This window comes from Scophthalmus maximus, chromosome 2 (assembly GCF_022379125.1).
Source record: "Scophthalmus maximus strain ysfricsl-2021 chromosome 2, ASM2237912v1, whole genome shotgun sequence".
Taxonomy (NCBI): Eukaryota; Metazoa; Chordata; class Actinopteri; order Pleuronectiformes; family Scophthalmidae; genus Scophthalmus; species Scophthalmus maximus.
The window spans coordinates 21,591,511-21,618,130 of record NC_061516.1 but is presented as its reverse complement, the minus strand read 5'-3'; the positions used below and the strand labels follow the sequence as shown (position 1 = coordinate 21,618,130).

Sequence of the window (26,620 nt, the reverse complement as noted above, 5' to 3'; positions counted from 1 at the left end):
CCACACGGACTCGCCCTATAGGTGGCGCTGCGCCACCACTCACGGTCCAGACCCGCGGGCTCAGGGTCTACACTATATTGGCGCCATTTTGGAGCGAGGAGGGGGAAGAGAGCTGCAGAGGAGGACGCGATAGATCACAATTCACCGTAACAGGTAAGAAAAGGCACACAAACACAAGGCAAATCCCGCCTCGATTGAAACGTGGCGGTGGGTTTTTTTCCCCGGACGCTGCTGCGGGGGGGGGACAGCAGGCGAGGTACGCGTCCGGGATGTGTCCGCGGGAGTGGAGCCCGGGTTTCCAGCGCGAAGGAAGGTGGAGCGCAGCCCGCCTCGCTCGCCTGTGTCCTCGGCAGCCGCGTCGGGCTCGACTCGCGGCGCTGCTCCCGACCTGGTGGCTAGCAGGAGCGCGGGGGGAAGCCCCGCTCGTTAGACCCCCCCACCCTCCCCCCCGTCGTCCGCACGACAGCCCGAGTTTAGCCGCGACTTGACTCCGTCGTACGACCGCTGCGTGGAGACCGATATCGCGCTGTTTTGTTCTGGGTAACGATACCAACCGTCCGCCCTCTGTCACCGAGAGTGTTGCTAACGTTAGCTCCTGCTAAGCTAGCGAGATGCGCGCGCGCACGCACACACACAAGCACACAAGCTGGCTAGCTAGCTAGCTAGCTTGCTAGCTGGGCTAACTGCAGCTAACTCGATTAGCAATGGTCAACACCACAGCAACAAGGAGCCCCGGCTACACACACACACACACACACACACACACACACACCAGTCCCCGGCCTCGACCTGCCGCTGGACCAACAACAACACACCCGCATATGCCTGCAACGTTTCCCTTCTTCGCGTTAACTTCGCCGCGGAGGGAGCAAGAACAAGAAGACAACGCAAACTGGCGCTGACCGTCAATCGGCGGCCGTGAGGGGGCTGCGACCCTCAGCGTGGCCACGGGCAAATCGCCTCCCGGCGTGAGCGATCTGTTTTGGTGGTCGATCGTGACACATTGTAGCCGGGGGGAGCTCTCTCTGACCGGGGCCCTGCAGGGTCGAAGGCAGCGCACATGGTGTCGTACAGTTAACTGTGTTGTGTTTTATTGATACGACGCATGAAGGAGCCGCGGCCACAGGGATCACACCGACAAGACGACGAGTCCTGACGGACAGGGATGTGTTGATTATCGTTGATTGGTCAGTGATCAGAGGATCACATGGCTGCGAGAAGTTTCATGGGTGAAAACGTTTTGTGTGTGTGTGTGTGTGTGTGTGTGGCATATTGCTCATGTTTTCATGTTTCACACATTTTTATTTTCATGTTTTCAAATTTGACTCTATATCTTTTACGCATGATTCCGTTCCTGTACTTTTAAATACCTGTCTTTATCTTTTTCCTTAAACTCCAAATTTTTGCTCTTCAATTTGCTTTGTTATTACTATTATTATTATTATTATTATTATTATTATTATTCGTGTGTTCATTGCTATCCATCAAAACACCAATTCCTTGTGTGTGAAAATCTGCTCGGCAGTGAACTTGATTCTCTTTCCAATTGGCCACGCAGTAAGGCTTTTGGTCATTAGAAAGTTATTTTCGTTGAATTCCAATTAATATCAATTTTGTAAAAGCAAAACTGGAATTTAACGTAGTAACACATTTCGACTTGTACACATTTGTTGTTACCTTTCTTCAGTCTTTTTTTTAAGGTTGGAGTTCATGTTTTTTAACTTATAGTTATTTATGGTCACATTCTTGCTCTGCAAATCCTCAATGGTCGCCTGTTAGTTTTGTTACTCTGTGGAGGCCTGTATGTGTTGAATGGATCGTGAAAAAGTACTAATAACCGTAGACATGTGATTCAGCAGTGTTGTCCGTCTGTAGTTTCCTCGCAGTGTGACTTCTTTGGAGGTTTACCCAGACCTCACTCACTGGCTTATTTCCACAACATTTGAACTTAAGTTCCGCAATCACTGCTTCACTTTTTTTTCTTCTGGCTTCTCTTGACTGGTTCAGATTTGTCAGAGAAACGCTCGCCCAGTCAATTTTTGTCCATTTCATGTCATTTCATCTGGGGTAATCTGATGCTTCCCGGCTTTTCAATAGGGTTTTTTCCTTCACTTTGTGTTCGTACGAGTGCCTGTGTGGAGGTCGTTGAGTTCATCCTTTCAACCCGCTGGTGTCCAGTCCTTCCTCTGGTCGCAGCCTGTCGCATTCTTCCCCCGAGACACCCACCGGTTTGAAACAAGGGGCTGTCAGTGTCGAGGTTCAGACAAGGTTAGGAGACTGACTGCGTCTTCTTATTTCTGCGGACAGATAGAAAACCCTCTGCTGGGGAAGATACATGTGTTTGACTGTGATAAACTAGTATTGAGTTGAAAGTGGCCCGTGTTGAAGAGGTTTAGTGAAGGGTAAAGCCGCCTGTGTGTGCGCGATTACTTGGTGTGGCTTCTTGTTCAAAGTGAAATATTCCCTGATGGATGGTACCCAGTGAAAAATACTCCACTTTGATTGGCTGCCAGCGCTCTCTGTGTGTCAGTGTGGTAGATGGAGAGAGATACCGACTCGAGTTTGGCAGCAGCTGTGGGGTGGAACAGAAGGTCAGAATCAAGCAAACTGGCAGCCTGCCAGTGTCCAGTTTGTGTGTTTGGCTTCTCTGGTGTGTGTGTGTGTGTGTGTGTGTGTGTGTGTGTGTGTGTGTGTGTGTGTGTGTGTGTGTGTGTGTGTGTGTGTGTGTGTGTGTGTGTGTGTGTGTGTGTGTGTGTGTGTGTGTGTGTGTGTGTGTGTGTGTGTGTGTGTGTGTGTGTGTGTGTGTGTGTGTGTGTGTGTGTGTGTGTGTGTGTGTGTGTGTGTGTGTGGTTATAAAAACTCAAGTACAACTGCAGAGGATTGCGATTAAAAACCCAGTATTGCAGTCTGGCCTCAAATCAAACCCACAAAGCGCTTTTGTCAGACGGCAGACCCATTGACCCAGACTGCTTCAGCATAATCAATTGTTATTCAGTGTTAAAAGTATTATGATAAATCACAAACTAGACTGTAGACGCTTCTGTGTCCATCCGTTTAAAGCATTGATTAACAGTATACTGTATACGCAGTGATTTCTGCTAACCTTCTTTTCTCAAATCCCCTGGCAGAGGTAGATATTTGCGGAGTGAGACATTGGCTCAGGGCAGAAAACACAATAAATATGTCCAATAGATGCTGATGCAGGCAACATTTCAGTTAATTTTTGTTCTTTACCAGTTAAAAGCAGGTAAAGTGCCAATGTTGTCATACACGGCAGACAAAGCACTGTAGCTCTTAACTAAAGGGCTATGGATCAGCCTCTCTCTGTCTATCATTTTTAAGAAAATAATGAAAAAGTCTATTTAAATATGCAATGTAATGAATTCTCAACAGAAGCTTTGTATAGTTTGACATAGTAGTGTGCAATTTTTTTATTTTTTAGCAACATATTTTCTAAGAGAAGAAAAGTAAAACTGTAAGACTGTAAGAGGACAGAAATGCAGCTGTTAACAATCTGAAATATAGAGCAGCGAGGTATGAAAATGTGTTTAAAAAAACAAGCAAACTCTACAACACAATAAAGGCCACAAAGTTGTAATTTCTTTGGAGCTTTTTTTTAGTTTTCAGTTGTGACTTACCAAAATTAATAAATACTTTTAACACATAGTTCTTTTTGGATGGATATTTGAAAAAGAAATATCAAAATCACTGATTGTAAGCAACACATGGTCTGACCGTTTCATACACCTTCACCAGCCTTGCAAATACTAACTATAGCTACATCCAAACTAATTCAAAAAAATTTAACCGTACTAAAACATGCTAAAATCTCTCAAAACGCACATCACATGACTGTTCACGTATACTGGGCGTGTCCGTGTCGGTGTAAACAGGAAGCAGATTGTCTACTCCGCAGCTGGTTGCTTGGATACAGAAAATACTACAAATGAGAAACAACAATGATGAAAAGTAAGAGCGGCGATTTCTTTTGTCGTACCGATGACAAAGTGGAACTGTTACTGACGGTTAAGTGTTAGCAATGCTTTGCATTCACCGCTCGTTGTCGAGGTGTCCCGTCAAGAAGTGACTGCGTCATTGTTTCCAGACGCCCAGGAGTTTTCAAAATAAAACGGGACCAGCGACGTTTCCAAAGTGCTCTGGTTTAGCCGCTCGAAAACTCTGGAGAAGTGTGAACATTGTAAACGTAGCAACATTGATGTTATTAAAACTAAAAACATACTAGTGGTGTTGATGTAACCTACAACTGCACAAGCTCAGTTTGGGGAGGTCCATTTTTAATACCTCAGCTAATAACTAAATATCCTGTGTGAAGTCCCTGTAGTCCATGTTTCATTTCAGTTGTTGACAACTTCAACAATGGTTTTTCTGTGATTTCACAACAGATGACGTGGATATGGATGACGATAAGTCAAAGAAAGAAAGGACAGTGATGTAATCTTGAGAAATGTGAAATCGCTGATCAGTTTCTCAGAACCAAATGCAATGTCTTCAACTTGCTTGTTTTTTTTTGTTTTTTGTTTATATAACCAACAGACAAAGAACCCGAAGATATTCAGTTTATGGTCATATCTGAGAAAGAGAAGCTGCTAATTGTTACATTAGAAAAAAGGGTTAGAAAATAATTGGCAGACTAATTAATAGTAAAATTGTCATTGTTTGCTGCCCTTCTTAAAATAGCTTTTAGGATGTGCAAAAAAAAGGGCCCGGTTGTCTCAAAGTTGGTGGTTTGATCCCCAGCTGCTCCTGACCACGTGTTCTTGGGCAAGACACTGATCCTGAACTGTCTCACTCATACTGTCTTACTGTTTCACAAATGGCCATACAATTAAGATCATCAATGGGCTAAAGTTACAGACGGGAAAATGAGGGTGTGCAGTTTGTTATCTTTCTAAACATGCATTATTATACCTGAAAATGAGCAGCCCGAGTATGGAGACACGCACACAGAGACGTAAATGCCAAATCTGTTTGGTGGTTGTTAGTGGCTGAGCCATTAGGCGTTTGCTGACCTCAGTTGATTTGTTGACTTGTTAATGTGTCAGTCGGGCTCTTTTAGGCGATAACTGACTTTGTCTATTCTGAGTTCAGTCCCGTGTGCAGCGATGTGAATAGTTGTGTCTGAGGCCGTTTTTTAGGTTGTAGTTTTCTGATTTATCCGTCGCAAAGAAACAGACACGTCTGTTCAGCAAGCAACAAGAGTAGCCTCAACTCCTTTTTCTACAGTATGAAAATCAGTGTGAAATCAAAGCACATTTTGAATCCTTTTCAATGCCCCAAACATGAATTTGACAGGTTAGTGAAGGCAGTAATGAGTTGTGGAACACAATGATCGCAGAAGCCGCAGCAGCAGCTCGCATTGAAAAGTCGACCTGCTCTCTGTACACAGTGATTTCACCCTAGATTCATCTGGTCGAAAGCTATTCCTGTGTTGTGAATACCTCGCTGAATATTTCAGAGGTCCTATTGCAGACTTCTTTTGAAGTATTAAAAAGATTTGCCTTGGTTTCCAAACAGTGAGCAGTGTTGGTTGGTTGAGGTTCAACAATTCTTCCAAGGTTTCATGCTTTCTGTTCTGTCTCACCTGTTTCTTACAAACACTACTCTCTCTGTCTCTCCCCAGGCAGTGAAGAGCTAAAGAGGATGGCTCACTCTAAAGCTCGAGCCGCAGACGGGAAGGTGACCTACCCCCCGGGGGTCAAGGAGATATCTGACAAGATCTCCAAAGAGGAAATGGTCCGCAGGCTCAAGGTCGGTGTCTTTCTCTTACGCTCTACTGCATCTATCTACTCTGTGTAATTCAACAGAATTAATCATTACTGATGCATTATTGAAAGGAAGTTTGATTTATGTCTTTGCATGGTGGCAACAGTACGAACTGAATGCTATGGAGGGATTTCAAACCTCATCCAATTATTGTTCAACTAAGCTAAAGGGCCAGACGAGCTGTGCATCCAACCATCCAGTAACCTCTGGTGCCTGCTCGCCCCGTTTAATATCTCTCTCCCCTCTTCCCAGATGGTTGTGAAGACCTTCATGGACATGGACCAGGACTCTGAGGAGGAGAAGGAGCTGTACCTGAACCTAGCCCTCCATCTGGCCTCAGACTTCTTCCTCAAACACCCAGACAAGGATGTGCGTCTGCTGGTGGCCTGCTGTCTTGCAGACATATTCAGGATTTACGCCCCAGAGGCGCCCTACACCTTCCCAGAGAAACTCAAGGTACATCACTTTCCTAGTTAGAATAGCTTACTGTTTTAATTACATGACCCTGTTGCATCATCTCTGTAACACTCCCTTAACAATAACTGACCAATTGATTTGTGTTTTCATTGTGGAGTAGGCCTGAAAATGTGTGCAGCTTTTGGCTGGAGACCCGATATGACTCACATATATACATATATTTTTTGAGAACTTTCCAAACACAGGTTGTTTGTTAGACAGAAGCATATCAATTGTGTTCATCTTTTAAAATTTGTCTTGCTGACCATTCTAAAACATTTTGTCTGGAATCATCTATCTGTATGTTGTTCTGTAGCTGTCAGGCTTACAAATCACACCATTAAGCTAATGACTGCAACTGTGTTTTTCTTTATTGTCTGCAGGACATTTTCATGTTCATCACCAGACAGCTCAAGGGACTGGAAGACACCAAAAGCGCTCAGTTCAACAGATACTTCTACTTGCTCGAGGTACGTTAATTGTGTGTTTGTGCGTGCGTGCATCAGTGGAACGGCTGAAGTTGGATAACATTTTTCTCAAATTCCTATTCAGTATTTAATCTGCTTTGAAATCCCTCATCTAATCTTTTCACATTGTCAAGTATCTGCAGTCTGGATCTCCAGCTTCAGAACTATTTTGCTGATAATATTGATTCGACATTCATAAAAAAAGAGTTTCCTTAAAATGTTGTGATGTGGTGTGATTTCTCCCGAGAGGAGAACTTCACAAGCAGTCCCCTCTTCGTGGTAGAGGATGTAACAGGGTCGTGTCTCTATTTTCCCCTGGTACATTCACCAGCTTGCAGAGAGCACATTAAATTTCATTACAGCCATTACAGAATCAGTAGCAATTAATGACAGCTAACACAGTCTGTCACCAGTAAATTTTGCCATTTTGTCCAGTGAAATGGTTTAAAGGTTGGTCACATAAGAAGCCTTCTAGGCAAATGTTTTCTCCATTGCTCATCAAAAGAACAGAGAGATTTGTTACCATTGGACCTTAGTAGAGTTGTCTCAAATGATTATTTTTCAAACGATTAATTCATTTTTTTGGCCGGTGTGCCTGGAGCCCCGCGGGGCCGGGATCCCACCTCGGCCGGCGTGCGCCTGCCCTCACTTTTATTGCGCCGCAGGGTTTCGAGTAGCGTGCCCCCTGACTCGCGCGTGCGTTAGACCCCTTGGTCTGTGTTTCAAGACGGGCCGAGTGAGTTGCCGACATCGGCGCAGACCCCTTGCGGCTGTAAACGTGGGCCAATCCCTGCCCTGGCAACGCGACACGGTTGGAGCACACTGAGGACAGTCCGCCCCGGTCGAACAGTCGTGCCGGGGGGGGGGGGGGGGGGGGCGCCGTCCCGAGCTGACCGAGGCCAGCAGAAGGGAAGGCGCAGCGAGTACCAAGTCCACGGCCCCGGGAAGCGGCGAGGTCCAGGCGAGAGGGCGCTGTAAAGCTCGCTGCCGGAGCTGCAAGCCACCTTTGCCCCCAAACCTTTCCAAGCCGACCCAGAGCTGGTCGTATTTTTTTTTTTCCATTTGGTGTTCGTGCTCCAGCTCGCGCAATCAGCTACTGCAGTTATATGCGAAGAAACACGTCCCAAACCGGAGTAATGCTTCATACAGAAGGCTCAGAAAAGCAGGGCTTTGTAAAGCCTCTCTAGCACTTCAAATGTCATGCTCAATGTAGCCGGGAAGAGAAGTTGAAAGTATAAATGTGTTCTCCCTCTTGTTACTTCACGATTTTGTAGCTTCACCTTGCGGAATGATATGGATTGATATTTCCGGACTGTTGTCACATTTAGCCAAAGAGAGTCTCTCTAAATTTGACTTCAGACCCATACGCAGGAGAAGGCCTTTGTTACACTAGTTGTGGTCCAATATGCAGTTTAAACAGGTGCAATGTGGAAACTTGAAGCCTTCGGTGCACACACACACACACACACACACACACACACACACACACACACACACACACACACACACACACACACACACACACACACACACACACAGAGAGAATGAAGCTTTCAGTGAAACAGGAGGCATCTTATGTCCAGTTACACTTGGGGGTGGGGGGAACAGTGTCTGTGTATTCATAGATTGAAAATAGGTAGAGGTAGTCCAAATGTAATAAAAAAAAAAAAACATATTCAAACTTACTGTGGAGGAATCCTATCAGACAAAATGTATTATTCTAAGCAGAGTAAATTTCTATCTTTTTAAAATATGAGTAAGGGATTTTTAAGCATGAGCTGATAGTCCATCTGAAACATTGAGGATAATCTCCATGGTAATTTTGGCCAAAGCCTCTGAATGAAACTGAATATCCTGAAAATTTCAGCCCCCCTGACTGGTAATCTTTATTAAACACCCCTGTGGATGAAGGCACCTGGTTTTGGGATGAATGCAATTTGTAATAGATCGTTTTTGCTTCTATTTTTTTTTTTCAACTCCAAAGTACACTTGCACCATTGATGCAAATATTTGTCACCCTGCATTAGAAGTCTTCCACTGTACATCAGTCAGGAAAGAGAAGCCAGTGGTTGCTTGCTGGTGAAATGATATTTAATAGAACAGTTTATAAATGGCCACAGGGACACGTACACACAAGGTTAATGTGGACAACTTGACCTGTGTGGCGCTTCAGTTGGTGCTTGGACTGTTGACCTAATGGCTCATTCTGCTCTGTCGGTTGTTTTATTTCATCCCTGTCGATATGAAAGTTTTCATCTCACTTGACCTCTGGAAATTCACTCTTTTACCTAACCATGTTTAAATAAATAATGTGGAAGACGAGTGCAGAGCCACAGCGGAGGAAGCAGTGTTGACAAAACGACACATGCTCTCTCCCCTGCTGTGCAACAAGTTTATAGGAAACATGTTTATATCTGCAGCAATCTGACAGCTTTTTTTTTTATATATCCTCCAGACTGCAACAGACTCTTTTATCTGAATTCTCTTTTTATACACCGAGTCAAAACCATTCATTATAAATGTTTTGTGCTTTCAAACATTATTAGCCTAAATCCCTCAGTATTATTAGGAATATGTTTTCAAATATGGTTTGTTCTCTTTTCAGTTTTCTTGCCGATTTGCTGATGAAATCAAAGAGCAAGTTTAATCTAATTGGACCGTAATACAACTTTGTCTTTGCAAGACAATCTTTTAAAAAGACAGTGGTTTAAAAAGCCATGACTGACAGAAGTTATTGGTTGCCATGTTGAAATGAATCGATGTGAACTGATTCTATTGGAACCTTTTTTAGTGACTCTTTTCAAAGAAGTGTGCTGCGATAAATCTAGCGTCTTTTCCGACAATCTGTAGCTATTTTTCCGACGTCCCTATTTCCCTGTAAGCGAAAGTTACGTCGGCTCTGTTCTGTCAGTGTCAGAGAGGCGAAGAAGCAGTTACCCAGACAGAGGCTGTTCGCAACCCTGAACCTTTCTTGACATTACCCGGAGGAACTGTTTGTGTGAACGCAAATATCCCAGTCAGTTGAACTGGAAAATTATACAGAGACTTCTACCTCGCCAGCTCTCTATTCAAATCTCTGTGTTAAGTCTGACTGAGCCCATGTGTGAATTGTCCGTCGAATTCACAGTGAGCAAATTGTCAATCAATTGTGTATTGACGATGTTTCTATCATTTGTTGTGTTTGCTCCACCCAGGTGCCGGCCCTAAATGTAGGAGCTCAATGAAAATTTATCCAACGTGTTTTTCTTTAATAATGTGACAAGGAGACATTTACAAACCAAAGGATTTTATTTGAATCGAAAATGGACACCAGGGTTATTTCTATTTCCGATTATTTATTTGTGTTGTCCTGATCAAATTGTTAGTGGCCCTGATCCCGAGCTGAGTCCTTTAATATTGGGTATATCTGCTGTTACTAAATCTGACATATTGAAATAACACAGCTGTAGACTTCTTAATCTCAACGTGAACCTTATTTTCTTATGAGCTTCCTGATTTTTGAGTCTTGAGTCCCACAACTTGAGTTTTAGCTGCAGCAGCAGCTGGATGTGTAACAGCCAGTGTTGTGTACTCAACTTAAAAATAATCTGATATCGTAGGTTTCCAAAGAAATGTGTTTGATTTGGTTTTGGGGGAAATTGTTATTGAAAATCAACCACGAAGCATACATTGGCGGTCCTTCACTCCCCTCACCACACTTGACCTTTCACCTCCCTAGTTTGCATTTGCATCGTAAACTGCATTGTCACTAACGTCCTGCCTCCTCTCTCATTGTCCAGAACATAGCATGGGTGAAGTCCTACAATATTTGCTTTGAGCTCGAAGACAGCAATGAGATATTCACCCAGCTTTACAGAACTCTGTTCCAGGTCATCAAGTAAGTCCTTTTTATCACAGGTCACCTGTTAAGTGTTATGGTTAATATGTGTGTCCACATGATGTATTCTATGGGCCTTAATTCCTTCTGGGTTAGAAGCAGCCGTTTACAACGGGAATGAGCACATGTAGTTGTCTCTTAATACCACAGCTTGTCTCCGCTGCTGCATCATGAAACATCACAGTGGCTGTGTGGTCGTTTCTCTTTGCCTAACCCCCACCCGCCCCTCCCCCCTTTCCCCTTTTCACCCTAACCCTCCCTTCTCATTTTAACTCTGCTCAACCTCGAGGGCTGAATTCTGCAGCACCAGAGTTGGCTCTTTGCCACTGGAACCAGGTTGTGTGTGTGTGTGTGTGTGTGTGTGTGTGTGTGTGTGTGTGTGTGTGTGTGTGTGTGTGTGTGTGTGTGTGTGTGTGTGTGTGTGTGTGTGTGTGTGTGTCTGTGTGTGTGTCTGTGTGTGTGTCTGTGTGTGTGTGTGTGTGTGTGTGTGTGTGTGTGTCAAGGTTGTGTCAGCACAATGCTATTTTTTTTTTTTCAAAAAGGAATGTTTTCAGTGAGCCAGGAGGTGTAGCGGAATGCATCCATGCGTGTGTGTGTGAGTGTTTGTGTGAGTGCGCAAGCAACACATTAAGTGAATGGGAGGTAATGAGACAAGTAGTGTGTGGCAGTGTTGAGATACAAATCTAGGTAATAAACTTTACCTCCCACTGTAATGCAGATCATTATGAGCAAGTACACCCATCATTTGTGTTTGTGTGTGTGCGTGCGTGCATGTGTGTCGGTGTTCAGAGGCAGAAATTCAGTAAGTAGACAACATAAACATAAATCCCTACAACAAACCGCTTCCACCAAAGTTTATCTCAGCCGTTGTGCTCAAATTGCAAATTTACACTCGCGTTAAATATCTAGGAATATTTGCCCCAGGTGAACCGGTGTTGAATATCACATTTTAAATAATGCGATGCATTCATTGACCTTTGACCCCTCTCGCTTTGTTTTTCCCCGTTTCTCCAGCAACGGCCACAACCAGAAGGTGCACATGCATATGGTAGACCTGATGAGCTCCATCATCTGCGAGGGCGACACAGTATCGCAGGAGCTGCTGGACACCGTGTTGGTCAACCTGGTGCCAGCACACAAGGTATGTGCACAGCGTGTGGATGCACGTGCACCAGCCAGCCACGATCATGCAACAAAGCAACACATCCACAAACCACACACTCACAGCTTCAACAAGAAGGTTGATGCAAGTAGAAGCAGCTCGGTTGAGGCATGATGATCTGAATTGAGTTGGTTTTATCAGTAGACTGAAGCCAATATCGTTTTCCATACCCTGCAATTCAATGAGACCCCTGCAGGAGAGAAGAGGTAAAGCAGCTTTTGCAGAAACATGTCTCTGCTGAAATCTTTCAAATGGGATTCTTCTGAGTGAATAACAAGATATCATGGACTTCACCTGTATTTTTCACATTAAATATAGTTGTATTTTTGTCACCTAGACATTTGAACACTTTTTCTAACCTGCTGTTTTTTTTCTGTCTGTCTAGAACTTAAATAAACAAGCTTATGACCTGGCCAAAGCTCTGCTGAAGAGGACTGCTCAGGCTATTGAGCCTTACATCACCAATGTAAGATTAAAACACTTTTTCTTTCATCTTTACACGTTACAACTTTTTAAAATGTATTCAACAACTTGCACTTATGCACGTCCTGTACTAGTCATTGAATTCTGAAACGGCTGAAATATTTGCTGTTGAAATGGCCTCACGTACTCTAATGGGAAGAAGAGCATGATACTGACACCGCAGGAGTAGTTGAACTAGAGCCAGTCATGCTGGAAATACCTTGGCACCACAAGAGGCTCATATCGGAGCAAACGATGACACTAAGTGATACGCTGGACATCAAAATCAGCTGTTGAACATAAACCATTTGATGCATCCGAATATTTATGCTTGGGCTCGCGTCGTATGCATGCAACTTGCAGTGTTGTAAATTCAGATTTAATTGAAGGCGGCTGGGAAATGTGTGTCATAGTAGGTTTTGTGATTGTGCAGGACAGAGGTTTGTCTGGGTAATAAACAACGAATATACCTACCAGCTCCAAATTTTCTGCATCCAGCCCCTAAATCTGTCTCATGCCGAGAAATATTCAGCTCAGAAATCCGTTGAAAAAGGAGGTTGTGTGTAAGAATAGTCTGAGTCAGTAACCTCCCTCCCTCTCTCTCCGTTTTCTCCATCAGTTCTTCAACCAGGTGCTGATGCTGGGGAAGACCTCTGTCAGCGACCTGTCCGAACACGTCTTTGACCTCATCTTGGAGCTGTACAACATCGACAGCCACCTGCTTCTGTCTGTGCTGCCGCAGCTGGAGTTTAAACTCAAGGTAGCGAAGAAGAAAAAAATGCTATTTCAGTTCAATATTGAAGCTAAGCTGCTTTGTGGATTTTCAAACTAATAATCTCTGTAGCTTGTTTGTTTTCTCACAGTGTGCTTAAATGGAGCCTTTAGCACCTTAATTATTATTAGTATTATTAGTTCATCAACATAACAGATTAAAAAAGCTGAAATTTCTGGCCCATTACCCACAGAAATGCCCATTTTCTGTTTCCATGTCAGTTTGTTGTTTCATATTAGAAAGATAAAGCAGCCGGCCAGTCAGTGTAATGTTGCCTCTGCAGTCTCTCATAAAGGCTTCCTGCTGATGGATAATGCTCATTAACTGTTCAGAGGCAGAGCAGATCACTGCTGTCTCCTCAAAATAATAGCTGCGATAAAACCTCTCCCCCCACAGACAACACATGCGCTCTCCGTCTCCCTCATTCTCCCTTACCTTCCTATTGTCATTTCTCTCCTGTGAGAGTCGACTAGCAACACTCACCTCCCTCCTCTTCTCTCATTTTCTCACCCTGATGCTTTTTCTTCCTTTCACTCTCACGCCTTCCTTTGTATTTTTAACTCTTATTGTCTCCGCTGGTTCCTCTCTCCTCCCCAAACTCCTCCATTCTGGAGAGGGAAAAAAAGATTGATACCAAAGAAACTGTTGCTGTGGTGTGTTATGAAAATGTTAATGTTGCCAATGAAGTAAATGTAAATGACTTGGCACCTAAGGACAAATTCTGAGCATGGTTTCTCTCTCCATCCCTCGGTCTCTGCAGAGTAACGACAATGACGAGAGGCTGCAGGTGGTGAAGCTGCTGGCTAAGATGTTTGGAGCCAAGGACTCTGAGTTGGCTGCGCAGAACAAACCCCTCTGGCAGTGTTACCTGGGCAGGTGGGCCTCAGTGTTGTGGTCATGATGACTGCAGATCTTTGAAATGCCTATACATATATATTTTTTTATACCTTCTAAGGGGGGAAGATGTGCACAGATCTCTTTTTTTTCAACATACAGTTATTGTTGGATGTTCACTCTTACACAATACGTAGTGTTTGTTGTAGTCTCACACACAATCACATTTGCTTTTCTCAATTAATTGATTTTTATTACATTCCCTTTTAGTAGACAATCAAACAAAACAAGCTTGTTTTGTTTGATTGTCTCTTGGTTAATGACCCCTTTTTTTGCATTACAACATAAATTTGGCTTCCTGAGAAGCTGTGTTTGCATATAAGCTCTAGGTTATTTATGTTTTTTGCCTGGATGATTGTGTGTGTGTGTGTGTGTTGCCTTCTAGAGTCACTGACAGTCACGTTTGTTTGTTCCCCCCCAACAGGTTTAATGACATCCATGTCCCTATCAGACTGGAGTGTGTTAAGTTCGCCAGTCACTGTCTCATGAACCATCCAGACCTGGCAAAAGACCTCACAGGTAAATCTGCTGAAATCAACTTGAGTTCTGAGCAGACACATTTTGGGAAAATCTGCTCTTGTGTAAGACAAAAATGAATCCTCATTAAACCCGACGGAATCAATGTTCAGTCTGTGTGAGTGTAAGATTTTAGATGAAACGAGGAGCAGTTGCCGACTTCTTTCTGTGTTGGAGGAGGCTGTTTTTCTCACATCCCACTCATTTGTTCCTGTGTTGTTGTTTTTTCTCTCTACCAGAATTCTTGAGGGTCAGATCGCATGACCCAGAAGAGGCCATCCGTCATGATGTCATTGTCTCTATAGTAACTGCTGCCAAGAAAGACTTGTCTCTAGTCAATGATGCTTTACTCAATTTTGTAAAGGAGAGGACCTTGGACAAAAGAGTAAGTCGACAAATTCTGTGCGGCTTTGCAAGTGTTGGTGCTTATCCAACGTTTTGTATGTCGGCCAGGGAGATATGGAAAGAAATGTTTTTATCATATCAGTTAATACTGAAAATTGTTAGGATATGAATTCACTTTATATATATATATATATCCCTAATATATTAAGACCATCAAAAAAGACCAGCAATTGTATGACCTGAAAACAGAAACTAAAACGATTATTTATCAAAACAAAGTCTAAATACTCAAGAATCCTGCAAATACTCAAATGTAAAAATTGTTTAGTACCTGTCAGCACAATGGGGTTTTTTTGCTTTAAAAAAGAAGAAGGAAAACGAATTGGACATATTGAGGTGTCTATTAGCGAGGAGGAAGGCCTTAGTTATGTTACGGTTGGATGCCTCGCTGCTCGGTCGAGAGGTTGGGTCTAATTAATTAGTTATGCTTCCACTCCGCCTGCCTTATAAGATATGACTATGCACATATTTTGTAGTTTGATGTATTTCCCATCGGGACACGCAGTCGAAGTACCACCAATGTGCTATAACCGCGTTCTCCACAACAGCTCTTGGATGTTAAAGGGGCCTGTAGCCTCTTGTACCAACTCCTGCAGTTTCATTTGAGGGGGAACTCGTGTCTCTCGTCTCACTGTCCAACATTTGATACCAAGACAACAGCATGTGGTGGGTTAAGCTAACTCAGCCATCCCCGCTGTGCTAATCTGGGGAAGCCGGCTGTTCATTCCTAGAGGACCGCAGTACGTTCGGCAAGAAATACCTTTTGTTGCTGCTGTAACATGACCGATAATTAGTAATATAGTAATAGATTGTCAACAAGAGAGTTGTCCTGCCCTTGCTATATGACCATTTTTCTTCTGGGGACCTAAGCCAGTGTAGAATCTGATAATGTCTGATTTCAACTAGTTTTTGTGATTGGTGGTGTCTCTCCCTTTATCTTCTCCTGTCCTCTGTCATCAGTGGCGTGTACGTAAGGAGGCCATGATGGGCCTGGCATCGATCTACAGGAAGTACTCGCTGCAGGGAGAGGGAGGCAGGGAGGCCTCTAAACAGATTTCATGGATCAAAGACAAGCTACTCCATATCTACTACCAGAACAGCATTGATGACAGGTATGTGTGTGCATCTTCCTGTGTGTTGTGTTAAATGCCTTTGGAAAAATCGAAACACTCATGAATTTTGATATTTTTAAGAATTTAATTTCAAGGGGTAAGTGTTTAAAAGAGTATTTAGATCTGTTACCTAAAAGATGCTGATTATACTCCGCGAGATCCCTGACTCAGCACTTGATTCATTTTGAAATTGAAAACGACCTGCAGCACCTCTCTAGGGTTTGTTGAAAGTCATTCTGTGAAATGCCATTGTGAGGCAAAGTGGGCACTTCTGCGGGGGAAGAAGCAAAACACTAAACAAACCGCAAATTCACAAAGCACAATGATCTCTGATCTGACTTCAGAGGGGCGTTTGAGGGTGAAGTTAACCTTTGAATCACTCGTCGCTGCTGAGCTGCCAACAGGAAGAGGCTGTATTGTATCAGGCAGTTCCTGAGTGTGTGAAAGTGTGTGACTGTATGAAAGAGAAGCGACATGCCTGCAATAAAAACAACTTGTTCATGCTCAGACAATCCCCCCTTAAAACTTTGTAAAATTGTATTATCCAGAATTCAAAGTCAGAAAGATGTCCAAAACGTCCCTTTTTTATTTGAGAGGGTGAAAATTGGAGATAACACCTGAACTGAAATGAAATCACATGAATCTGTTAAGGTAGCTAATCCCCGAATTTGGACAGAAATGGACAGTGAAGGACTACACTGATTTAATTTATACATAAATATTTGATAATGAAAAAAAAAGAGCAGCAAGGCAATAACTATGTATACAAGTGATGTGTGGGTCGAATCAAAACCCTTTCTAGCTCTCTATCAATCAATCTTTATTTTTTAAGGCCTTGAATGTAACAGACATTCATTTATTTGTAAAATACTCCTGCTTAAAATGGTTTTCCTGGATGTGCACAGGTTGCTGGTGGAGCGTGTCTTTGCCCAGTACATGGTTCCTCACAACCTGGAAACCACAGAGAGGATGAAGTGTCTTTATTACCTTTATGCGACCCTGGACACAAACGCTGTCAAGTAAGTCTCACTCTCACACACACTCGTACACATCAGACCGAGACAGTGGTAAAGTTTTAATCCCGAAATAACTCATCTGTTTAATAGGAATAGTAGTACACTACGTGCTACTACCATACCTCCTCCACATTAGTCTCTCCAACCTTTTGTTTTCCTCCTCTGTGGTTCTCAGAGCTCTGAATGAGATGTGGAAGTGCCAGAATCTGCTGAGACACAACGTCAAAGACCTGCTGGACTTAGTCAAAAAACCCAAGGTAATTCTCACCCAAAGCACAATGCACACAATTTAAAAGAAAACTGCGAAGTTAATGTACACACTCCATGTTTCTAAACATGTTTTTGTTGTGGTGATGTTTGTGTATTTGTTGTAGTCTGAAGCATCCAGCAAAGCTGTATTTGCCAAAGTCATGGTGATCACAAGTAAGTGATCTCCTAACAAGTTCCTTTTTTTTTTCAGAAAACTTGTATCTACTTTACATTTTGGATTATTAATTTACTAATCTCCTAAACGGTCGCTAAAGAAATGTCTGAAACGGTGTAAACCTTACCGGCCTTGTAAGCTTTTAATTGTGCGTGTCTGCAGAGAACCTGCCGGACCCGGGAAAGGCTCAGGACTTTGTGAAGAAGCTGGCTCAGGTCCTGGATGACGACGAGCGAATCAGAGATCAGCTGGAAACCTTAGTCAGTCCCTCCTGCTCCTGCAAGCAAGCTGAAGTGTGTGTGGTGAGTATTGACGCTTCTGTTCGAGATCACGGTGTAGAAATGCATTGAATTAGTATGTTGTTACAAGAGACTTATATTTTATTTTATGGACGTCTGTTTCTTTGCTCAGTATGATCATAATACGTGTTGTAGTACAACAGGATTTTCAGAAGAAGTATCACTTTGTGTGGTTGTGAGATGAAGGATTGTAATTTTTTCAGTTATTCAGGATGATTTTTTTAATAATTGTTTAATTTTATTTAATTTTTTCACCCCATTCTAGCGAGACATCACTAAAAAGCTGGGCAGTCCCAAACAACCCAGCAATCCATTCCTGGAAATGGTCAAGTTCCTGCTGGAGAGAATCGCTCCTGTACACATCGACACGGAGTCCATCAGGTTCTCACCACCTTAATACAAAGACTACAAATGACAGTGACATTTGGTCGAAACCGTGCAGCGTTTGACCTTTTTGTTTTTCTCCCCCATCTCTGTTATCATCTCATCAGTGCTTTGATAAAACAAGTCAACAAATCAATAGACGGAACAGCTGATGACGAGGAAGAGGGCGTTCCCACTGAAGAAGCCATCAGAGCTGGACTAGAACTACTGAAGGTAAAAACCAGTGGAAAATGTCAACGGCAGCAGCGTTCCGCTCTGTATCTATTTCATTATCTCTCGTGTTGGTCTAAATTATTGGCCCTGTGCCCAATTCAGTTCTGCTGCTGAGGTGTCTGTTTGCATTGAGGCCTAAATATATTATTTAGTGTTGTTCGGGTTGAATGATAGTATTCGGAAACGACATATAGGAACAAAATGAATATCCGGTGATGGATAACGCCCCCCCTGCAGTTTTTCCCTGGAGGTGGGGCTGGCAGCAGCAGTCATTGTAATGATGCAAACACATTAGTCACATTAATAACGATGACATTTAGCCCTATCACATCATGTTTTCGAGACAGGGTTCCTTCGCAGTATGGCAAAGTATGGAATTTGATTATAGTAAAAATACAGGTCTGGATAAGTGTAGAAAATAGAAAAGACTGAGGTCTTCACAGACGTGAATCCAACGATTTTAGAATACTAACGATCCGTCTCAATCTCTTTAGTCATGTTCCCACAGTCAGCGACAAACGTCGCCATAGCCACACACCCACAATGTTGGAATTTGAAGTATCAATATTTCATTATCAATCTGCACATCCCAATCAAGTTGCTGGAGAAACTGTGACTCTGCATATGAAGCGCAACAAAATCACAGACACACACAGAATGTCATATGTAAACAGTTGGGTTTTACAACGTTTTATTCACATAATATTTACTCATATAATATTAAATACAACATATAAATGAAATTATACTATTCATTTATATAATGATATTTACTTAATTACATATGGCTTATTGTATCTGGATGTAAAATATCGTCTGGAAAAGTATGGAATTTTTAAATTTGTAAATGTTTAGCAACCCTGTCGAGAGCATCGAACATTATATATTAGATGTCATCTAAATCTTATCTATCACATGTCTGAGCCGTTGTCGTTCATTCTTCACAGGTGCTGTCGTTCACACATCCAGTGTCATTCCACTCGGCAGAGACGTTTGAGTCACTGCTGGGATGTCTGAAGATGGATGACGAGAAGGTGGCCGAGGCCGCGCTGCAGATCTTCAAGAACACCGGCAGCAAGATGGAAGAGAGTTTCCCTCACATCAAATCGTACGTTTCCATTCCATCTCTTGTTTACAGCAGCATGTTCGCAGTCGCACTCGAGCATTTGGTCATACACAGGAATCACTGTTGTTGTTTGACTGAAACACTCGCCCTAAGCACACTGCTCTCTTTGTGAGTGATGACCTGTACTTGCTGCTGGGTTTTAATTGTGCTCTCACCTCACGCTCCCCCAAGTGTTCTACTGCCGGTACTGCAGGCCAAAGCCAAGAGGGGCCCCCCTCGCCAGGCCAAGTATGCCATCCACTGCATCAACGCCATGTTCACCAACAGAGACACGCACTTCGCCCAGATCTTTGAGGTCAGTCAGTCAGTCCCATCTTTTTGACTTTAAAATAAAAACCACTACAAACAAATCATGTGTCAGTCAGTGAAATGTTGTGTGTTTCTCCAGCCTCTCCACAAAGGCCTGGACCCTGCTAACCTGGAGCAGCTCATCACTCCTTTGACCACCCTGGGTCACCTGGCTCAGCTCGCCCCGGAACAGTTTGCCGCACCGCTCAAATCTCTAGTCGCCAACTTCATCGTGAAGGATCTGCTCATGAACGACAGGGTACGCAGATTTCCTAAAGGAAAACCAACCAGAGCTTTTGAATTGTTTTTTTCTTAGATTTTTTTATCAACAGTAATGATCTGAGCTCCCTGTTCACCGTAGATCTTGGACCAGTGTTTTTGCTGACTATTTGTTTGCACAATGTGAAGTCCGGCTTTCTTTGTGTTTTCTGTAGATTCCAGGCAAAAAGACGACCAAGCTTTGGGTTCCTGATGATGAAGTATCCCCGGAGACTCTGGCCAAGGTCAGCAGTGAACTCTCTCGCTTTAAAACTTAAATTCTAAACAGTACTTTTAAAACCGGATTGAAATATCAATTTCCACACCATCCCATAATCTTACTTAAGGGAAGCATATTTCTTTCTTCTGATTATTTTATCAGGGATCCTCTTACAGTGATTTCTGACCCTCTTCCCTCCTCTGTTCAGATTCAGGGCATAAAGCTGATGGTGAGGTGGTTGCTCGGAGTAAAGAACAACCAGAGCAAATCGGGCAACTCCACCCTGAGGATGCTAACAGCCATTCTACACAGTGATGGAGATTTAACTGAGCAGGGCAGGATGGGGTAAATGACAAATGCCTATTCTTCTCTTTAATAGGCAAATATGAGGGTCTATTTGTGTCGGCCTCTGGAGTGATGTGGACTCCAGGGGATGTTGTTTACATCCTTGTTTACCCTTGTCTCCTCTGCCTTCTTCCTCTCACCCCCCAGTAAACCAGACATGTCAAGGCTGCGACTGGCGGCGGCGTGCGCCCTGCTGAAGCTGGCACAAGAGCCCTGCTATCATGAAATCATCACGCTGGAGCAATATCAGCTGTGCGCTCTCGTCATCAATGTGAGAACTGCCTCATATCCCCTTCTCATGCACTACGCATTTTTAGGGCTCTGAATCTTTTTTTCTTTTGGGTTTTAATTGAATCTTGTTTTCAGATGATGCATTGCCATCAGGGATCATTTTCCCGCCAACACCTGACTCTGTTCCATCTGCATTCCATCCCCATATAACTCAAGCCATTTCACTGTCTGTCTCCTCCTCTTAATCATTGTCCTTTGTTTGTCTTTCTGTTCCCTCTGCAGGACGAGTGCTACCAGGTGCGGCAGTGTTTTTCCCAGAAGCTGCACCGCGGCTTGTGCCGCCTCCGTCTACCCCTGGAATACATGGCAGTGTTCGCTTTGTGTGCCAAGGACCCCGTGAAGGAGAGGAGGGCTCATGCTCGCCAGTGTCTGGTGAAAAACGTCAACATACGCCGAGAGTACCTCAAACAGCATGCGGCCATCAGCGGTAAAAGAAACGAATGAAATGACGATTTCCATTTAAAGCATGCTGTAAAAATGTCTGTGGCATGATATTTGAAATTTGTACTACGCAAAGGTTTTAGTCACTAAAAGTTAAGATGCTTTCCAAAATTATACCATGAATTGTTCTCCTTTATCTATTAACTATCTATTAAATAAGACTGAGGATTTAATAGGATCCTTTTCTCTCTTTCTCGTTCACCTCTGTGTATATGGCAGTAATCGTTAGCACTGTTGTAACTAGTTAACATTATAATATTTATACATGATATACATACATAATATGTACCAACAGACAAGCTGTTCTCTCTGCTGCCGGAGTACGTGGTGCCCTACACCATCCACCTGCTGGCACACGACCCAGACTACGTCAAAGTACAAGACATCGAGCAACTGAAAGAAATTAAAGAGTATGTAGTGAAGTCACTGCTTTCTGATAACGATGATTCAAAGAATGCTATGATAAGTGAGAAATAACCCTTTTTTAGAAATATACAAAATATATATTTTAAATACCAACCCTATGACAAGAATATAACAACCAGGTATGACGGTATGTTTGTTGTCGTTGCATTTGTTGCCATCACTCATACATTGCATCTACAGTATCAAAAGAGCTTTATGGTTTATGACCAAGAACTTAAAAGTAAATGTTAAAAATCCTGGCTGTCGGGTGTTTCCTGCTGATTTCAAACCTCCCCTCCTCATCAGGGCTCTGTGGTTTGTCCTTGAGATCATCATGGCCAAGAATGAGAACAACAGCCACGCCTTCATAAGGAAAATGGTGGAGAACATCAAACAGACGAAAGACGCCCAGGCCCCTACCGATTCCAAAACCAACGAGGTATACGCTGCATCTTCTTAGATCTATTCATGATATGAGCTATATGCCCATTAACTCCCACGCGGAGTAACTTCAGACTTTTGCGTCTTCCCCGTACAGAAACTCTACACGGTGTGTGACGTGGCGATGAACATCATCATGTCAAAGAGCACCACCTACAGCCTGGAGTCCCCAAAAGATCCTGTGCTGCCCACGTGCTTCTTCACCAAACCCGACAAGGTTGGTGGTTTCACCCCAAAACATTTCTCAGAATCAAATCTTGGATGGGATTGGATTTGCTTTTAATGTTCAAATGAGACCATTTGTAAATGATGGGTCGAGATACTCACGTCCCTTTGGTTGAGTGTTTCAGATGTAAACTCTTTGAAAAGTGCACATAGAAAAATGTTGAGAGATAAAGCAGATGAACAGATGACTTGTACTTTCCTGGTTGCAGAAGCTGGTTTCCATTGTCTGCTCCCCAATGTTTTGTTTTATGATTGGCTTGTTTTCAAGACGAATTATCAAAATACCTGCCCCACACACATTTTGACTAATGAGGTTTTTTGGCTGGACCAAACCATCTCCTCATAATCCTCAGCTTGTTTTTGAGGTGTTGTTGCTGTTCTTGTTGTTCTCTCTATGCAAACAATCTTTCTGACATAAACATTTTCTCCCAGAATTTCAGCAACACGAAAAATTACCTCCCACCAGAGATGAAGGCATTCTTCACACCAGGAAAGGTAAGCTTGAGGAAACCTCTTTTTTAATTTTTTTTAATCATTTTTAGTTTACTGTTAAATGGAACAGAACTCAACTGGACTCTTGTCATCTCTCCCCACTCCAGCCCAAGTCGGCGAACGTTTTGGGTGCAGTTAACAAGCCGCTGTCGTCGGCGGGGAAACCGATCCAGAGCAAAGCTTCTCGCATGGAGACCGCCAGTAACGACGATTCCTCGTCAAACCCAGGTTCCCCACAGCGCAGCAAGACCAGGTATCAAACATTTAATGCCCATACACATTTGTCTAAGCCACAGGAAACCCACAAACCCATGTTCAAACCCTTATAAAAATATTTTAGTGTTGTCAAGAAGCAAACTTCCTCACAGCACAGATTGAAAATAATCACTGATTTGTGCTCAGCATAACAGAAAGAAATGTTTTTTCATCTTGTCTCTGTTTGCACCTTGAGTTGCGTTTAATAATATAATAATGAATGATTGTTGTATTCCAGGCATGACAGCACTGAAATGGATCACAGTGAAAACGAGGACATCAGTTTTAAAAGAGCTGACAGCACTGACAAGGTAATAAACCTCTTCATGTACAGATTTATCTAGTGGGACGTGAGACTGGGAACTGTAAAACTGTGACGTTTCATGCGCTTAAACTGCATCGTAATTCAAAGATGTGTATGTTGTTTATCCAGGTGAAAATTAACATCTGCATAGTCATCACATCTAAATGACTTTCTTATCCGTCCTGTGTAAAATATCTTCTGCTCCAGAAATTTCCAAGTTATTACTTCCTAACTATTGGAATATAATCAGCTGAAAGAATCTTGACTCTTTTTTCGCCCTCCAGTTAGAAATAGCAATGAGACTGTTGTTTTAATTTTTGCATGACCCTGTTACTTGTAACTTTTTATAAGATTAACCATGACACTAAATGAAACTACTAGGGGGCAAAATTACTATGGGTTTTATATACAAAGTGATCCAGACACTTTCCTGTTCTGTTCCGTGACTGCACAAATAAACAAAGACATTCTGAAATGACACTGCAGCTCAGCACACGTAGAAACGGGCGTGTTGCTGTGATCTGGTTAATTGTTGGCTGTAATAAACCCTCGTGTCTCTGTGTTTTGATCCTACTGAGCAAACACCAGCTGGATTTAAGTCAAAATGGGATTAGTTATGTAAGCTATCATGAATAACAGCCTCCGGAGCGGCTGCATCACCTTTTGCCTGTTTTGTTTTTTTGCATCAATTTCATATAACAATTCTCCAAAAACTTATTTAAACCTAAAGGTTTCCTCTATCTAAAAATATAAATTGTACGTACATTTCAATATTTTTTTTCACACTTGCAAATAAGTACTTCTTACATTAATTGAATAATATGAAGGGTTTTTTGTACTTTTTTGTACCTTCATTGGAAGGATTTTATTTAAAAAATTAAATAATTCACACTATTCATCATTCATTTGTCCTCTGTTTTACAGGATATTGAAAAGCCCCGTGGTCGAAAACGTGGCGTGACCTCCAGTGACGACCAGGACAGCAAGCCAAAGCGTGGGCGTAAGAAGGCGGTGGCCAACACGACCGCCGTGGCAGAGGCCGAGGAACCGTGGGACGAAGACAACCGGCCAGAGGACGAGCAGAACAGCCCGCCGAAGAAAGCGCGCAGAGGCCGACCTCCGAAATCCGCTACAGCTAGTCAGGACACTCCCGCCAAGGGGAAGAGGGGGCGAAAGAAGGCAGCTCCGCCACCAGAAGACGAAGAGGAGGAGGAGGAGGAGGAAGAAGAAAGGGGCGAGGAGGAAGCAGCAGCAGCGGAGGAGGAGGTAGAGGATGACGGGGGCAGTGAAAATATGGAGGTGAAGACTAAAGGAGGAAGGCAAGCCAGGACGCCGCGGCGATCTCAAGGGTAAGAAACAGAAACTCTTCCCTCTGTCAAGTGTAAACAGAGATGCTGGTGAGAGAGATGATGCAACATCAGCTGCAACATCTGCTGTTGGTTCTGATCATTTCTGTCAACAAGATTCAAGAGTTTTGATCCCGGTGTTGTTTTGCTCTTTGCTTTCATCCAACAGCACGGAGTCAACAGAGACGACACCACAGAAGAGGAGAGGACGTCCTCCTAAATCAGCTCAGGCACCTGCCAAGAAACCAGTGTAAGAAACTCAATAATTTATCCCCAAGTTTTTTTCTCTTTACATAAACCTCAACGCAATTCCTCTACATCATAGGCTTTGGAATATTGTTCCTGTGTCATGAAATTTACGGTACATTTAAGGTCCTCTCTCTGCTGAGGATCCCTGTTTCCAGCATTACCCACCTTAACCAAAAAAACTAAAACAGAAATGTTGAGCCAGGCTGCAGCTGCTTGCCCATGTGGGTGGTGTTGCCATGATGTCTCCCTGTTGCATTGTTGAAGCGTTCTTATTTGGTGTGTATCCCCTATAGCCGTTCCGGGCGATCGAAGGCAGCTGCTGCTAAAGAAGACTCTGAGGAAGAGGATGAAGAAGAGGAGGAGGAGCAGGAGGACGAGCCAACACCGAAGGTGCATAAAGGAATTAGTGATTTCAGGGAATTCTGGGTCATTAGACTAAGTAGTACGGAAAAACTTATAAGCACAGTTTCCAGTTCAGATTCTTCCCCTCTGTTTTTTTTTTCTCTCCCTCAGGGTCGCAAGAAGGCAGCAGGGCGAAGAAGATGAGCAAAAAAAAAAAAAAGATGACCGAGGACAAAAGAAGACACTGTCTATTCTGAAGTTGTGGAGGAATGACGTAGGAAAGAAAATATGGACACTGAACTTTTTAAACTTTTCATACGCCGACGCTCCCTACTGTTACACAAACTCACACTCTTGCATACACCACATGCACACCGCATCAGTACACCTGTGTCATCAGCTGTGGTCAGTTGCATTGTGTTGCATTGTGATGATGTTCGCCACATTAGGTAGAAATGATTTTAACAGGAAACCGACGAAAAAGATCACTCTTGTAAATAGTCTCTCGTGTCTGTTTCATGTTCTGTTGTTGTGTTTGATGCTGACTGGGCGGATGCTGTAAAGCCTTTACCCCACTGATATCATTATCATTATAATTATTATTATTATTATTATTAAAGTGCTCCCATAAAGCAGTATTGCTTATCAATCCTCCCCGTGTCCCACTTTTAAAAACCAAAAGAGATTAACCATTATCTTCTTTTGTGACACTAAATTGTCATTTTACTTTTAAAAAAGACCACATGCGTTTTTGTTTACAGCTTTGTATATTAACTTCTTTTTTTTCTTTTCTTTTTTCTTTTTTACCATGTATTGAAAAGCTAAAAAAAAAAATGTCCAAACGTAGAGTTGCCTCTGAAAAAGATTGTAGTGTGCGTCTCATTTTTTAGGTTTGTATTTACCGGTAGACAGACGTCATGAGCAGCTGTCGTTGTAGTGTTTTGTCACTGCTGATTTAACTTGGCTTCACATCCACGCAGTCAGATCCTCCGTTGTATCAATATAATTCTCTATAAAACCTGACACGCTCCACGAGTTCTCTTTATTTCGCTCTGAAGTCTCGGCTGGAAGCCGCTCGCTTGTTCTCGTCAGCGCGATCAGGCAGAAGATCGTGTGACACTAAACCGCTTGTTGCCCACAATTCAAATAGAATTGAGTCTGTTGGGGTGGAATCCCATAAAAACCCCTTTGTTGTTTTTCAAAATATTTGAGTTTGTTTTTAAAGCATTATCGCCTACAATAAGTTTTTATGTTGTGAACACACTCTGTAGTCAAAACCTGCTTAGGATTAGTAGGTGGTATGGATGTGGGACACTATTTCATCTGATACAATACTTTGTGAAAATTTT

The 26,620-nt window shown here is 42.9% G+C and overlaps 1 protein-coding gene across 1 annotated transcript; it reads left to right on the top strand.

Moving 5' to 3' along the window:
- The first annotated feature begins 24 nt into the window (after nt 1–24).
- On the top strand, nt 25–26,294 carry pds5b (PDS5 cohesin associated factor B). The gene is made up of 35 exons (XM_035624092.2): nt 25–153; nt 5,642–5,769; nt 6,037–6,240; nt 6,624–6,710; nt 10,487–10,584; nt 11,599–11,725; nt 12,132–12,212; nt 12,828–12,968; nt 13,741–13,856; nt 14,299–14,393; nt 14,630–14,775; nt 15,756–15,907; nt 16,813–16,926; nt 17,099–17,180; nt 17,298–17,346; nt 17,510–17,649; nt 17,912–18,027; nt 18,138–18,243; nt 19,191–19,351; nt 19,541–19,664; nt 19,758–19,916; nt 20,092–20,160; nt 20,344–20,480; nt 20,628–20,751; nt 20,994–21,198; nt 21,508–21,622; nt 21,924–22,056; nt 22,156–22,275; nt 22,716–22,778; nt 22,883–23,028; nt 23,269–23,341; nt 24,259–24,683; nt 24,850–24,930; nt 25,223–25,319; nt 25,443–26,294. Exons 2-35 carry the CDS (start codon nt 5,662–5,664, stop codon nt 25,473–25,475), a joined length of 4,227 nt encoding a protein of 1,408 aa, XP_035479985.2. The 5' UTR covers nt 25–153; nt 5,642–5,661; the 3' UTR covers nt 25,476–26,294.
- Nucleotides 26,295–26,620: the final 326 nt, after the last annotated feature.